General features: G+C 35.6%; 1 protein-coding gene across 3 annotated transcripts in view; it reads left to right on the top strand.

The window, feature by feature from the left end:
* LOC112617081 (glycerol-3-phosphate dehydrogenase, mitochondrial) overlaps nucleotides 1–12,612 on the top strand; it is a 247,945-nt gene that overhangs the window by 220,581 nt on the left and 14,752 nt on the right. For all 3 annotated transcript variants that reach the window (XM_025373807.1, XM_025373806.1, XM_025373805.1), the window contains 4 exons: nucleotides 9,838–9,972; nucleotides 10,380–10,555; nucleotides 11,104–11,235; nucleotides 12,158–12,316. In XM_025373807.1, the coding sequence (XP_025229592.1) occupies nucleotides 9,838–9,972; nucleotides 10,380–10,555; nucleotides 11,104–11,235; nucleotides 12,158–12,316 (602 nt within the window). The remainder of the gene's footprint in view (nucleotides 1–9,837; nucleotides 9,973–10,379; nucleotides 10,556–11,103; nucleotides 11,236–12,157; nucleotides 12,317–12,612) is intronic.

Below are 12,612 nucleotides of genomic sequence, written 5' to 3'. Positions count from 1 at the left end.
TTAGGTTGAACCTTCATGTCTAATTTAGGTTGAAGCTTTGCTTTGGGACACCCTTTTCCCCAACTCTTCATCTTGGCAAAATTTTTATACTTGAGAAATCACCTATTCTTTGTATTCCTATGGGATGTTGATCATACTGTTTGTATATCACAACATTACATTATAGGTAATAGTCCAAGATGTATTCTCACTTGAAGCTCCTTGAGGGTAAGGATTGTTTATTTGTATTTAGCTACAAATCTTGGTATCTTATTCATATGCTACTCTTGATTGTTTTGGATTAAAATAAGTTAGTTATGGATTCATGGTTTTTGATATGGTAGCCATTTGAAAATCTATATTAAAGTACACAAGTTTACGATTAAAAATAATCATCATATATTTATATCAGAAATCTTATAATGTTGATATCAGTGAAGGACATGGAAAAACGCTACTTTAGTCTGAATGCCACTCACTAACATCTGTGTATCGTTTTTCCCTAAAGAATTTTTTTTTTGTTATGTGATCATGCATTTGTAAACAAAACAAACTGCTTCAAAAATGGTTCAAGTGACTCCTAGTTTAATTGATGAATCCATGCTGTATAGTATTAGTTGCTTTTAATCTAAAGTAATAGATGTAACTTCATTCTTAATAGAGTCCCTTTGGATATCTACAATAATAGTGTAAAATACACTAAATACATATCATTGAAATCCATGTGTGGTTAAGGTTTATACTCACACACATACACACTCATACATGGTATTTGAAAAATAGTTAGATTTGTTTAACATCCGTGTTTAAATACTGAAACTGCATTGCAATTTTAGTTTGGTACTTTTTTAAAATTTTGTGTTCTAGGAGGAGCTTCAACATTGGATTATGATTATATTTTAACATATTTATTGTTAATGAATCTTGCTTCATTTGTAATTTATCTGTTTTTAATATTTGTTGAAACTGGGTTTATATCTGGGCCTGAAGATCAGGAAGTTTAGATTGTTGGAGCAAGATATAAAATTAATTCAAGAGCAGAGAACTCAATGTTGACAGTTTCCAAAATCTTAAAGTTCAAATGCAGCGAGGATGAGAAATGTAACTCCCTATCCTGCTAAGAAGCTGGATGTGCTGGAAGCAGGTGTGGGTTCCAGAAGGCTGCCGTGCCCATATTGTGGGTGGGGATCTCTACCCGTGAAGTGAGCGTGGGGCTTTAACGGAGACTGGATCACTTATGTTCTACCTATAAATACATGGAAGACTTGGCATACCTGGTTGGTCCATAAAAGTCTTTTCAATTAACATACCATTTTGTAGTCAGCGAATTGGTGAAACTAACAAACAGTTATTGTTAATTCTGATGTTTGATAGGAGTGTTTGAAATTAATATCTAAACATTGCAAATCAGGTCTTTCTCCTGGATATCTGGGGACCTCTTTAGATTAAGAGTCCTCCAGGGTAAAAGCAGACATGACAGCCCTTTCCTAGACTTTATTGATTTCCCTGTGTGCAGCACCTGTCACACCTTTTATACTTATAAACTTATTCTTCAAAAAATAATTAACAATGATTCTTAATAGCTTCTTTTCATTCTTATTTCTAATTGACTGAAGGATTCATATTTGAAGAATTACACTTGGTCTTAATAAAAAGTATCAATTAGCTGAAGTGTGTCTATATCTTAAAGTGAGGCCAGTCAAATTCATATTTTTTCTCAAGGAATTTTGGTGAAAGCTGCTATTCTCCTCTAGACTGATCAAACGTGAAAGAGAAGCTCAGCTTCAGGCACCATTCAGTTATTCAATTACATGCTACTGCTAAAGATATTTTAATTCACAGTTATATGCCTCATTTTAAAAAACTTTTCCTATTATTAAGCACTTCTTATGTGAGACCCTGCTAAGCAAGTATATTACCTGTTAGATCTTTGATTCCTCATTAACAACCCTATGAGATTTATTTATTAAGTCCTACTTTCTAGTTGAAGAAACTGAGGCCCAGTGACATTAAGCTTTTTTTTTTTTTTTTTTAGACACAGTCTCACTCTAGCTCAGGCTGGAGTATGGTGGTATGATCTCAGCTCACTGCAACTTCCGCCTCCTGGGTTCAAACAATTCTCCTGCCTCAGCCTCCTGAGTAGCTGGGATTACAGGTGTGCGCCACCACACCCGGCTAATTTTTGTAGTTTTAGTAGAGACTAGGTTTCACCGTGTAGGTCAAGCTGGTCTCGAACTCCTGACCTCTTGATACACCCGCCTTAGCCTCCCAAGTTCTGGGATTACAGGCATGAGCCACCGCGCCCAGCCTAAGCTTTTTGCCTATAGCTAGTTAGTACTGGAGCCATAATTGAGTATAAGTAAATCTGGTTCTAATACTTGTGCTTCTCAATATTGTGTAGTACTCTGATTGTTGGTTCTGGGTTTCCTGATGGAATACTGTGTGCACTAGGGAGTGGTAAGCTTATCAGTTCATTTCATGGAAGCTGCTAGATACCTTTAGCATGACAATGACCTTTGCTCTCCACTGACCTTATTTGAATTTGAATGTTAAACTAGAGGAGGTTTCCTGTCTCATAACTAATCCCTTGGGCCAGTCTTCTTTACAGATTTAAAATATAAAGTTTGATTTAGATTCTAGAGCAATAGTTTTGAAATGTTTTATATTCACCAGGGTTGAAATAATCATTCTAAAAGGATTTATTAAATGGGTAAGTAAAATTCCAGCAACAGTTTCTGAGCCTCCCCAAATGGCTATATCCTTAAGAAAAAAAAAAAGTGTCAAATCTTAACACTCCATGCTATTCACAGCAGCTGCCACACTTCTGCAAAATGCGTCGGAACAATTCCGAAAAGCATTTTGCCTGTTGGGAATGAGACCATGTCTTCTTTTACAATTTAGAAAGCTTTCCATTCACAGGCTGAATTTTCTAGATTACTTGTTTGTTCTTTTCTGAAATGGGTAATTGATAGTTCTGTGTTTCGTATTGAGTTAGGAAGAAAAATGATCTTTTGAAAAATGTATCATTAAGTCTGCTGTGTAGAGGTTAATCAGAAGGATGCAGTGACAAAACTAAGCTATGACTTAACAGAATTGAGAGAGACAGAAGATTTGCTGAGTGCTTTATCCATGTAGTTTTTCCTGGTGTGCTTCTTTAGGCAGCTTCTCTACTTGTACACAGGTTTTCACACAGGCAATTAGTAGTGTTTATAGATTGCCTGTTATTCAATTAACAACTGAGCTGGCCATATCAACTCACTGCAGACCTGCCTTTTCACTGCCAGAGATTGTACCAGGGTTATCAACTTACACAGGCTTGGATGTCTTCCAGCTGTTTAATTATAGTGTCACACGCTTTGCTTTTTCTAGTTTCATTAGTTTATAAATGTAATATGGTATCTTATTTCTGTGATTAACACTTCATTTCAGCAGGTTAAACATGCTGGTAGAGAAGTATTGATTTCTGACACTATTTCCCCTGTGTTCATTTAGATATTTTCACATGCCTTTTATTGATTCTTTTTTGAAAGTGGCAAACATGAAAAAAAAAAAACACCCCAAAACATATGCCTAAATAACTAATGTGAAGCTAAACCACACATTTAGCTCTTAATTGTCACTTCCTATGGGCTTTATTTTCTACTAATTTTTAAAACAAACACTTATCTTGCCAAGTATAAGAGTAAAAATATGAATTATAGTTTGAAATAATCACATCATACTTAATTTTTTCAACTAGCCATGAAAATTCTGTTCAACTTTACCATTGATATTTTACACTTTACATATTACATATACTAAAACCTGAATGAGTTATTTTTTGGGAATGTAATACAAATGATTCTTAAACATGATGGTAAGAGTATTTTACTTTCTCACTACCTTTTGAAGATATTGCCAAGTACTTTTATAGTTGTCACTTAAAAAATTAACTGGGTGCCCTCAAGATGAGACAGTCTAATAAGTGGTCTTTAATGATGGATTTTTCTCAACTTTATTTAGTAGTAGTGTTTTTTTCTTTCATCTTGTTTTATTTAAAGCATTCATGTAATTTTAAAGGGAATATCCAGTTGTTCAACATATAGTCACTAGAATTCTATATGAAGCCTTATCTCAGAGGCCCAAGTGTTCTTGCTTTGGTTTTGGTAATACCAGCTTTTATAGTTTGATATAAAAAGTTTAGAGAATGCTTTAATATTCCACTTAATATTTACTGATAACTACATATGACCCTTTACTAGATACACTATTTGGGGTATTGAAAACTATTACAACTGACACTGCTGGAGACTTTCAGCATGGTGAGAAAGAGATGAAACAATAATGAAATTTTGTTAAACTGTCCTGGCAGTATGAGAACTAGAAAAAAATGTGAGCTCTAAAGCATAGAGGCCATGAGTTATGTTATGTTTTTCACATGTTATACCTTGGAGAGTTAAAGTGGGTGGTGGTCACTTATTAGTGTTGACTGTAACCTGTATGGTAGAACCGGTTTCTGGATGAGAACTTGAGGGTGGAAGTACTTAATTGAATGAAAATATGTTTCATTTGCTTGAATTTATGAGATTAGCAAGAGAGGAGAAAGGTTGAAATGGTACATATTGACATGAATGACAATAAAGTATTTGGGAGCTATTACAGCAGATTTTATTGTATTCTCATGAGCAAAGGAAAGTACAGTCCAATTTCAGTGAATGGTAGCTCCACTGGAGATGTAGGCAAAGTGGCCAGTAGAAATAGCTAGCTTAATCTACCAGACAAGTCTGAGATCTACTGCTTGGAGGTTTTTTAAACTATAGAGGTGCTCTGTACTGTATGATAGCCATTAGCCACTTGTAGTTATTTAAATTTAAATTAGTTAAAATTAACTGAAATTTGAAATTCAGTTGCTTAGTCAGGTGAACCACATTTCAAGCGCTTAATAGCCACAGGCTGCTAACGGCTAGCGAATTGGATCGTGGAGCTATGTAGAGAATGTCTCCATCTCTGCGGTAAAGTCCGTGGGGCAGTGCTGATCTTCAGAATCTAAAGGTGTTTAAATATACACTTAGAGAAGGGCATACTCAATTAATAGAATCTTTGAATTTGGGGGTTTTTTTGTTTGTTTGTTAAGTAAAATAAAGAAATTCATTGTCTTATAAAACAGGAACTCCAGATACAAGCCTCAAGAGGTGATTACTTTAATGGTTTATCAGTATCTAAGACACATTACCCTTATTTATCTTCACTCTACAATCTTCCAAGGTGGTTTCATCCTAAGGTTGTTTCCCCTGTGGTTACCTCATGGCTGCAACAGCACCATGCAGAATTTCTAAATATCCTGATGATACTTTATTCAGACTAGCATCTACTACATTGAATCTTTCTTGAAAAAACTTTCATTAGGGTTTAACAGTGTACAAGATTTCCACTGTGGGTAAATAGGTAATGTGGAGAGGAACCTGTTAGCTTCGTCAGTTGCTGTCTTTTATTCAAGAAGTTAGAATTAATGTGTCACATGTTTAGCTGTGCTGTGCCCCTCAGACACGGATTATACCCAAGGTCCTGAGCAGTCATTACTGAATGAGTGATGAGGAGGTATAAGCTCTTAATACTTCAGTGGCAAATAGAATCTTGAATCATCCATAAAAACCATTACATCTCAAGGTTGGGAGGGGAACGGTTATAGGTAACGTAATCCAACCACCTTCTGGTCTAATACTATATAAATCCTGCAGACCATAAAGACGAATTCATATTTTAAGTAAGGAAATTTGATCGTCCTTAAATGTATTATTTTCGATAAATTTATTCCCAACATTCAACTGATACAATTCTCAGACTAAAAAGCTGAATGCTAAGACGTCAAGTTCTTAACACATTATGAACTCTTTGTGACTAGGAATATTTCCTGAACTTTTTTTTTTTTTTTTTTTTTGAGTATCAACTCCAGGAGTAAGCATTAAAAATGGTATCAATATAGATAATGTTTTACATAGTATTCCTGGATGAATGAAAAACTTGAATGTTTCAGTTTCATCTTTTGTTTCAGACAATGTAATTTCATAGATGTGCTTTTCTGCCTGTTATAACAGAAGAGGTAAGGCATTTGCCACAGATTATTTGCATATGCCTCAGATTTACTCTGCAAAGCCTAATTTTCCATCAAATAACTTTAAAATTAGTCAGAGAGCTTCAAGAGTTGAAAGCAAATTCCTGATCAGTGTGGCTACCTAAGGAATTTCACAGACACTAGAGGGACTGTGGGGTGACCACAATGACGTTGTAAGTGGGTTTGCTAAGTTTTATTTTTATCTCAGAGGGTGATGTGAACTCTAATGGAAAATAGTGGTAATTTCCTCATTAAGTTTTTGGTAAAGATTAAAACACTTTTTACAACTTGTTTTGAGGTTTTATATGACTGGCAAAATTGTGTAAAGCAGGAATTAATCCCCATTCCACAGAAGCCATCCAGATTAAATCTATTTAAGAGAATGCACACATCAGAGGGGGCAGATCTAGGAATGGAATCCCAGCATTGAGATCCTGTATTGCCTCCAATTAGTAAGACTGAGAAGGCTTAGGCTTTCCTCGCCAGTTAATTATGTTGGTGTTTCAGTTACAGTGTTTGGATTATCGGTTTGACTGAACATCCTATAGAGGTGATGGGTATCTGTTCTTTCAGATTATAGTTATGTCATGTCAAGAGTGTAGTCTTTAAGAATCTATAGTAAAATATGCCAGATTAACTTGAGTTGAATTTATTTTTAGCAGAAACCTATTACTCATTTTAGATCAAGATGGAGAAATTATCTGTCATCCAACATAGCTTCTTGTTAGGGTCTTTTTCTTATACTTGGTAAGGCATTTTTGTTGTTGTTGTTGTTGTTTCAGTAAGAACTATTCCAGTCATTTCAAGGAGTCTTTGTGACTTTTTACACAAAAAGTCTGCTAGATATATACCTAACTACTTTTCAGGTGGTGTTGTGTATAAATATACAGGATGTTTACTGTACAAAGACACATGACCAAGGGTTGAGTAGGAACCAAAATCCAGCCCTGCCCTCTGCTCACGAAACTGTGATCCCCGCATGGAATTTATGGATTTGAACTAAAACATGGACATGGTATGGGCTAATAAAGGTCCTGATACTTCTGTATTCTATGTAAAATATTTCCTTAACCCTTTCATAATTTGAGACTTGAATTATATCAATTTATCCTTTTATCTTGATTTTTAGATTTTGGTTAAATATGCAGAACATAAAGTTTACCATTTTAACCATTTTTAAGTATACAGTTCTGTGGCATTACGTACATTCACATTGTCATGCAACCATCACCACCTTCCATCTCCAGAACATTTTTGTCTTCCTCAACTGAAATTCAGTAATCATTCAATACTAACTCTTATTCCCCCTCTCCCAACCGCTTGGCAACTACCATTCAACTTCCTGCTTCTATGAGTTTGAGTACGCCAAGTAACTCATATAAGTGTAATTGTACAATATTTTTCCTTTTGTGACTGGATTATTCATTTAGCATAGTGTCTTCAAGGTTCATCCATGTTGCATGTGTCAGAATTTTCTTCCTTTTTAAGGCTAGGTAATAGTTCGTTGTAAGTGTATGTTACATTTTGTTTATTCATCTGTTGATGGACACTTGGTTTGCTTCCACCTTTTGGCTGTTGTTAATAATGATATGCACAAGGTTGTGAAACTTTTCTCTGCTCCATTTCTGTGGAGTACGTACCCAGAAGTGTAATTGCTAGATCTTATGGTAGTTCTAAATGTTTAATTTTTGAGGAATTGCCATACATTTTTGATAGTAGCTGCAGCATTTTACCTTCTAACCAGCAGTGTACAAGGGGTTCAGTTTCTCCACGTCTTCACCAGTATTTGTTATTTTCTGTTTTGTTTTGTTTTTGTTCGATAATATCCATTTTAATGGGTGTGAAGTGGTATCTCATTGTGGTTTTCATTTGCATTTCCTGAATCATTAGTGATGTTTAGTATCTTTTAATGTGCTCATTGGATATTTGTATATCTTTTTTGGAGAAATATTTATTAAAGTACCTTTTTCGTTTTTTAATTCAAGTTGTTTGCTTTTTGTTGTTGCATTTTAGGGATTTCTCATATGTTCTGCCTATATGATATATTCTTATCAGTATATGATTTGCAGATGTTTTCTCTATTCTATGAGGTACCTATTCATTCTGTTAATAGTCTCTTTTTAATATTGATGAAGTGTGTTTTATCTGTTGTTTTCTTTTGTTGCTTGTGCTTTTGATGTCGCATCCATGAATTATTGACAAATCTAGTGTCATAAAGCTCTTCTTATATATTTTCTTCTGAGTTTTATAGTTTTAGCTCTTATGTTTAGGTCTTTGATGCATTATGAGTTAATTTTTGTATATGATATAAGGTAAGGGTCCACCTTCATTCTTTCACATGTGGAGATCCAGTTTTCCCATTATCTTGAAGTTTTCAAGACTATATACAGTCAATTTTTTATCAACATGGGTAATAGCTGGGAGTATGATGAAGAAGGAGGGCACTCATGACCCCAAGTCCCAGTTGAAGCACAGTTATACTCATGTTTCTGTTATCCAGTGATGGATTAGATGATTTATCACAATAAATGCAGCAGGACCAGGTAGGCATTCATTTCCCGGTAGTCTATATCATCAGGCAACTTTCAGTCTCCTGCCCATAGTCAGCTGCCATAGCTAAGCCATTCCTGAAGCTGGTCTACATGAAGAAGGGCAGATTCTGAAAATTCTGCCCTTGGGTCTTGCCCTTGTACCTGAAAGACCAGAAGCATAGCTCACCGTCTCTCTTTAGTCATTTTTAGGTTAGTAATGAGTGCTGTTCAACAGCTGTCTAATTCTAATAATAAACTTAATCAGCCTGGATATAGTTGGCATTGTATTTTGACAGAGATAGTAAAGATATTTTCATGGCATCTTGAGTATTGAAAGAACTTCCATACAATATAACTCAAGTATAATGTACCTACTGGGAGAAGCCAGTATACCTGTTTCTGTGTCAGTGCTAAAGATAATGGGATGAGAAAAGAAAAAAGGCAGAGTATGGAAGTTGTCAGAAGTTGAGAGAGAGTACAATTTAAGAGGTAAGAATATGGACCTTAAGCTCAGAAAGAAGAAGGTTCTGATGCTTTTTTTTTTTTTTTTTTTTTACCATATATAAGATATTTGCCTTGGCCAGGTTTGTTGCCCAACTTGGTTTGTTAAATGTTTGCGTTCATCTGTTTTCTGATCTGTATGGTGAGAATAATAATAACCATTGCTATTGGGCTTTGTGAGATTAAATGAGATGTCTATGTCAAGTGCTTTGCACAGTGGTAGGCCTGCTGTAAACACTCAGGAAGAGGATGGTTTTGATGAGGGGAGAAAATATAATATCCTGTTACAGGTTTGTTTAATTTAATAAGGATCTTTGTTTTCCCTGAGAAGAGACAGGAAGATGTATTCTAGAAGGAAATTTAACAATTCATGCATCTTTAGGATTGGTTTTGATTGTTTCTGCTTTTTTTTTCTTTCTTGTTTTTCTAACTGCTCCAGGTTGCTTCAGCTGGAAGGTTGCTAACATTTGCCTCTTTTGCTTCCTCTGTGGTATCAATGTCAGTGATTTCCAAAGTTCTTTACTTTTTCATGGAAATTATCTTTGTAACAGAATAATTCTTTATGAGTTTTTCTTGCACCTATCCACAACTTAGTTCTCATCTTTATGCTTTCTCTCCTTTTTAAAGTGCACATATGTGTATTCCTGTCACTGAACTCTTTTTATTGACTGTTTAATATTTTTATCGAAATATTTTTGAGCGATGTTCATAATGCTTGGCATTGATTCCTACCAGTGAGAAGAGGGGACGTCCTGGCAGCATGGAGTGGTATCCGTCCTCTTGTTACAGACCCCAAATCTGCAGATACCCAGTCTATCTCCCGAAATCACGTTGTTGATATCAGTGAGAGTGGCCTTATTACTATAGCAGGTATGAGGTACTACCTTGTTATTTTCTTTTCTTTTTTTTTTTTTTTTGTTATAGGGACAGGGTCTCACCATGATGCCCAGGAGGGTCTTGAACTCCTGGGCTAAGGTGATTCTCCCATCTCAGCCTCCCAAAGTGTTGGGATTACAGGTATGAGTCACAACACCTGGCTTTCTGTCTTGTAATTTGGATGTGCTTTAGATACAAATTTGACTTAAATTGTCCTGCCAGAATCTCTTTTAACTTTATTGAACAAGCATTTTTTTTTTTTATTCTGAGTAAAGTTTTACACAATCCCATGTTTGTTACAAACAACAGGAAAATTTTGTTATTGATAAGTTGATAAATGGTTAATTATAAGAAAAATAAGTGGTGGCAACCTGATGAATTGTCTGTCAATTTCTTTGTAGGTGGAAAGTGGACAACTTATCGGTCTATGGCAGAAGATACCATAAATGCTGCTATCAAAACTCATAATTTAAAAGCAGGACCAAGTAGAACAGTTGGGCTTTTCCTTCAAGGGGGTAAAGATTGGAGCCCCACACTCTACATTAGGCTTGTCCAGGATTATGGACTTGAAAGTGAGGTGAGTGTGCATTGCCACATCATCTTACTCTTTACCTAATCTCTCACTGTTGCCAGTAACAGAACTGGCAGCAATCAGATCTCCCTGATTGACATTTCCTTTTGCTGAATACATTTCTGCCAGTCTACTGTGGAAGGAAAAAAAGATGATCTCACTTTGCTTTACTTGCCCAACAAGCAATGTACACTTTATGAAATGTGTTTTATTAAAACGTGGAGTTTATTTGGTTTGTTTCTAGTGTATAGGACATCCCAAATTCTGTCTCAGGCACGAAGAAGGCTGTTCTTCAGAAGTGATATCAGGAGCAAAATGAGGCTGAAGCTTCATCAGTCATTGATACAGTGATGCATGTGTAAGAGAGTTAGTGCTGGCCTAAGCATTCGAAGCCCAAGTGGTTTCCTCCCACAAAATCAAAATCTAATACTCTCCGAGAGCTATTAGTTACAGGCTGTAAGAAAACTGACAAGATAAGCATGTGTGCTTTTTGCTTTGTGCCTAGAAGGTATTGATATTCAAAGTGCCTGCCTAACGCAGCTTTATTTCTCTAGGTGGCACAGCATCTTGCCGCCACCTATGGTGATAAGGCCTTTGAGGTGGCCAAAATGGCAAGTGTGACTGGCAAAAGGTGGCCTATTGTTGGAGTACGTCTTGTGTCAGAATTTCCATATATTGAAGCAGAGGTATGTGAATGATCACATAGGAATTTCATGTCCGCCATGGGATACCATTTATCTGTTCATTCGTCATCTTCTTTGAAAATTATATGTAGCTGAGTTTTAATGCACATGTGTCAGCTAAAACCATGACTACTATGTCTTTCCAATACAGATCCTTTTATTTATAAAATTTTAATCTTAACTCTGAAGCGACATTGATAGTGCTAATAATAACAATATAAAATATAGATTTCTTTTTTCTCCATCAAACTATCTCTAAACGTGTTAATTCACAGTTGTCCCTTTTGTGCATTTGCAGCTCTTTAAGTTTGCACCACTCATGTCCTACCTACATATCTTGTTGTGACAGTTTCTCAAAGATGTAGGTCTTGTTTCCCATCAAGCTTTCCAGTTTTGTGAAATCAGAGACCAGGCTTTGTATTTATTTGTAATTCACTGTGCCTTAAAATATCGATGTCCAGTGAACATTTACTTCTTGATTGAATTCAGGGTTCCTATATTCTGGTTACTCTAAGACAAAAAACTATACAGACTGAAGAGGTGAGATCATAACTTTTTGACACTCGTCCTTTTCCTAGTCAGCTATGTAAATTAAAATCCACATTATGTATAAGCATAGAGAGGTAAATGATGACTGTGGATGGTTAATGAGAAGTGATGCAATTTGCATGTTTATGCCAGGTTCTATTCAGGAAAAAGGCATCAACTCTTGTCCAATTTTTGCCATTTTCCAAACCTCCTTTGGCAGGCAGATGGAAAACTTGTGTGGTGCCACTGTTTGTCTCATGCCTGCTGGAGGACCAGAGAGTATAAAGAAAAATGTTACCTTTCTGAAGCACACATTTATTATTTTTTTAGTGAAACTTCATTTCTCATTTTCTAAAGAAGGGTGTCAACTAATAATTTTTCTTTAATTCAAACTCAGGTGAAATATGGGATTAAAGAGTATGCCTGCACTGCTGTGGATATGATTTCACGTCGTACTCGCCTGGCCTTTCTAAATGTCCAGGCAGCAGAGGAAGCCCTACCCAGGATTGTTGAACTGATGGGCAGGGAACTGAATTGGGATGATCATAAGAAGCAGGTATTATATAGAAGTCTTTAAAACCACAATTCCTATTGTAAACGTGGAATGGCTTAATTTGTTAGTAGAAGCTAGCATAGTTTTTGATGATAACCTTAGATTTCTTACCAGTTTTTCTGTGTGTAGTGTTTAATATTGTTAGGCCTTAGGAAAATGGAAAGATACTCTTGTACCAAAATTTAGTTGTTTATGGAAAATCTTTTGTAGAAAATGCTCATAAATTTGTGGTCATAATTCCTGAAAAAGAAAGATAATAATGATTGTAGTATGGAACCTTTTCTAGTTTTCATTGAAAA

This window comes from Theropithecus gelada, unplaced genomic scaffold (assembly GCF_003255815.1).
Source record: "Theropithecus gelada isolate Dixy unplaced genomic scaffold, Tgel_1.0 HiC_scaffold_15876, whole genome shotgun sequence".
NCBI lineage: Eukaryota > Metazoa > Chordata > Mammalia > Primates > Cercopithecidae > Theropithecus > Theropithecus gelada.
The sequence above is the reverse complement of the archived record's forward strand: the minus strand, read 5'-3'. Positions and strand labels throughout refer to the sequence as shown.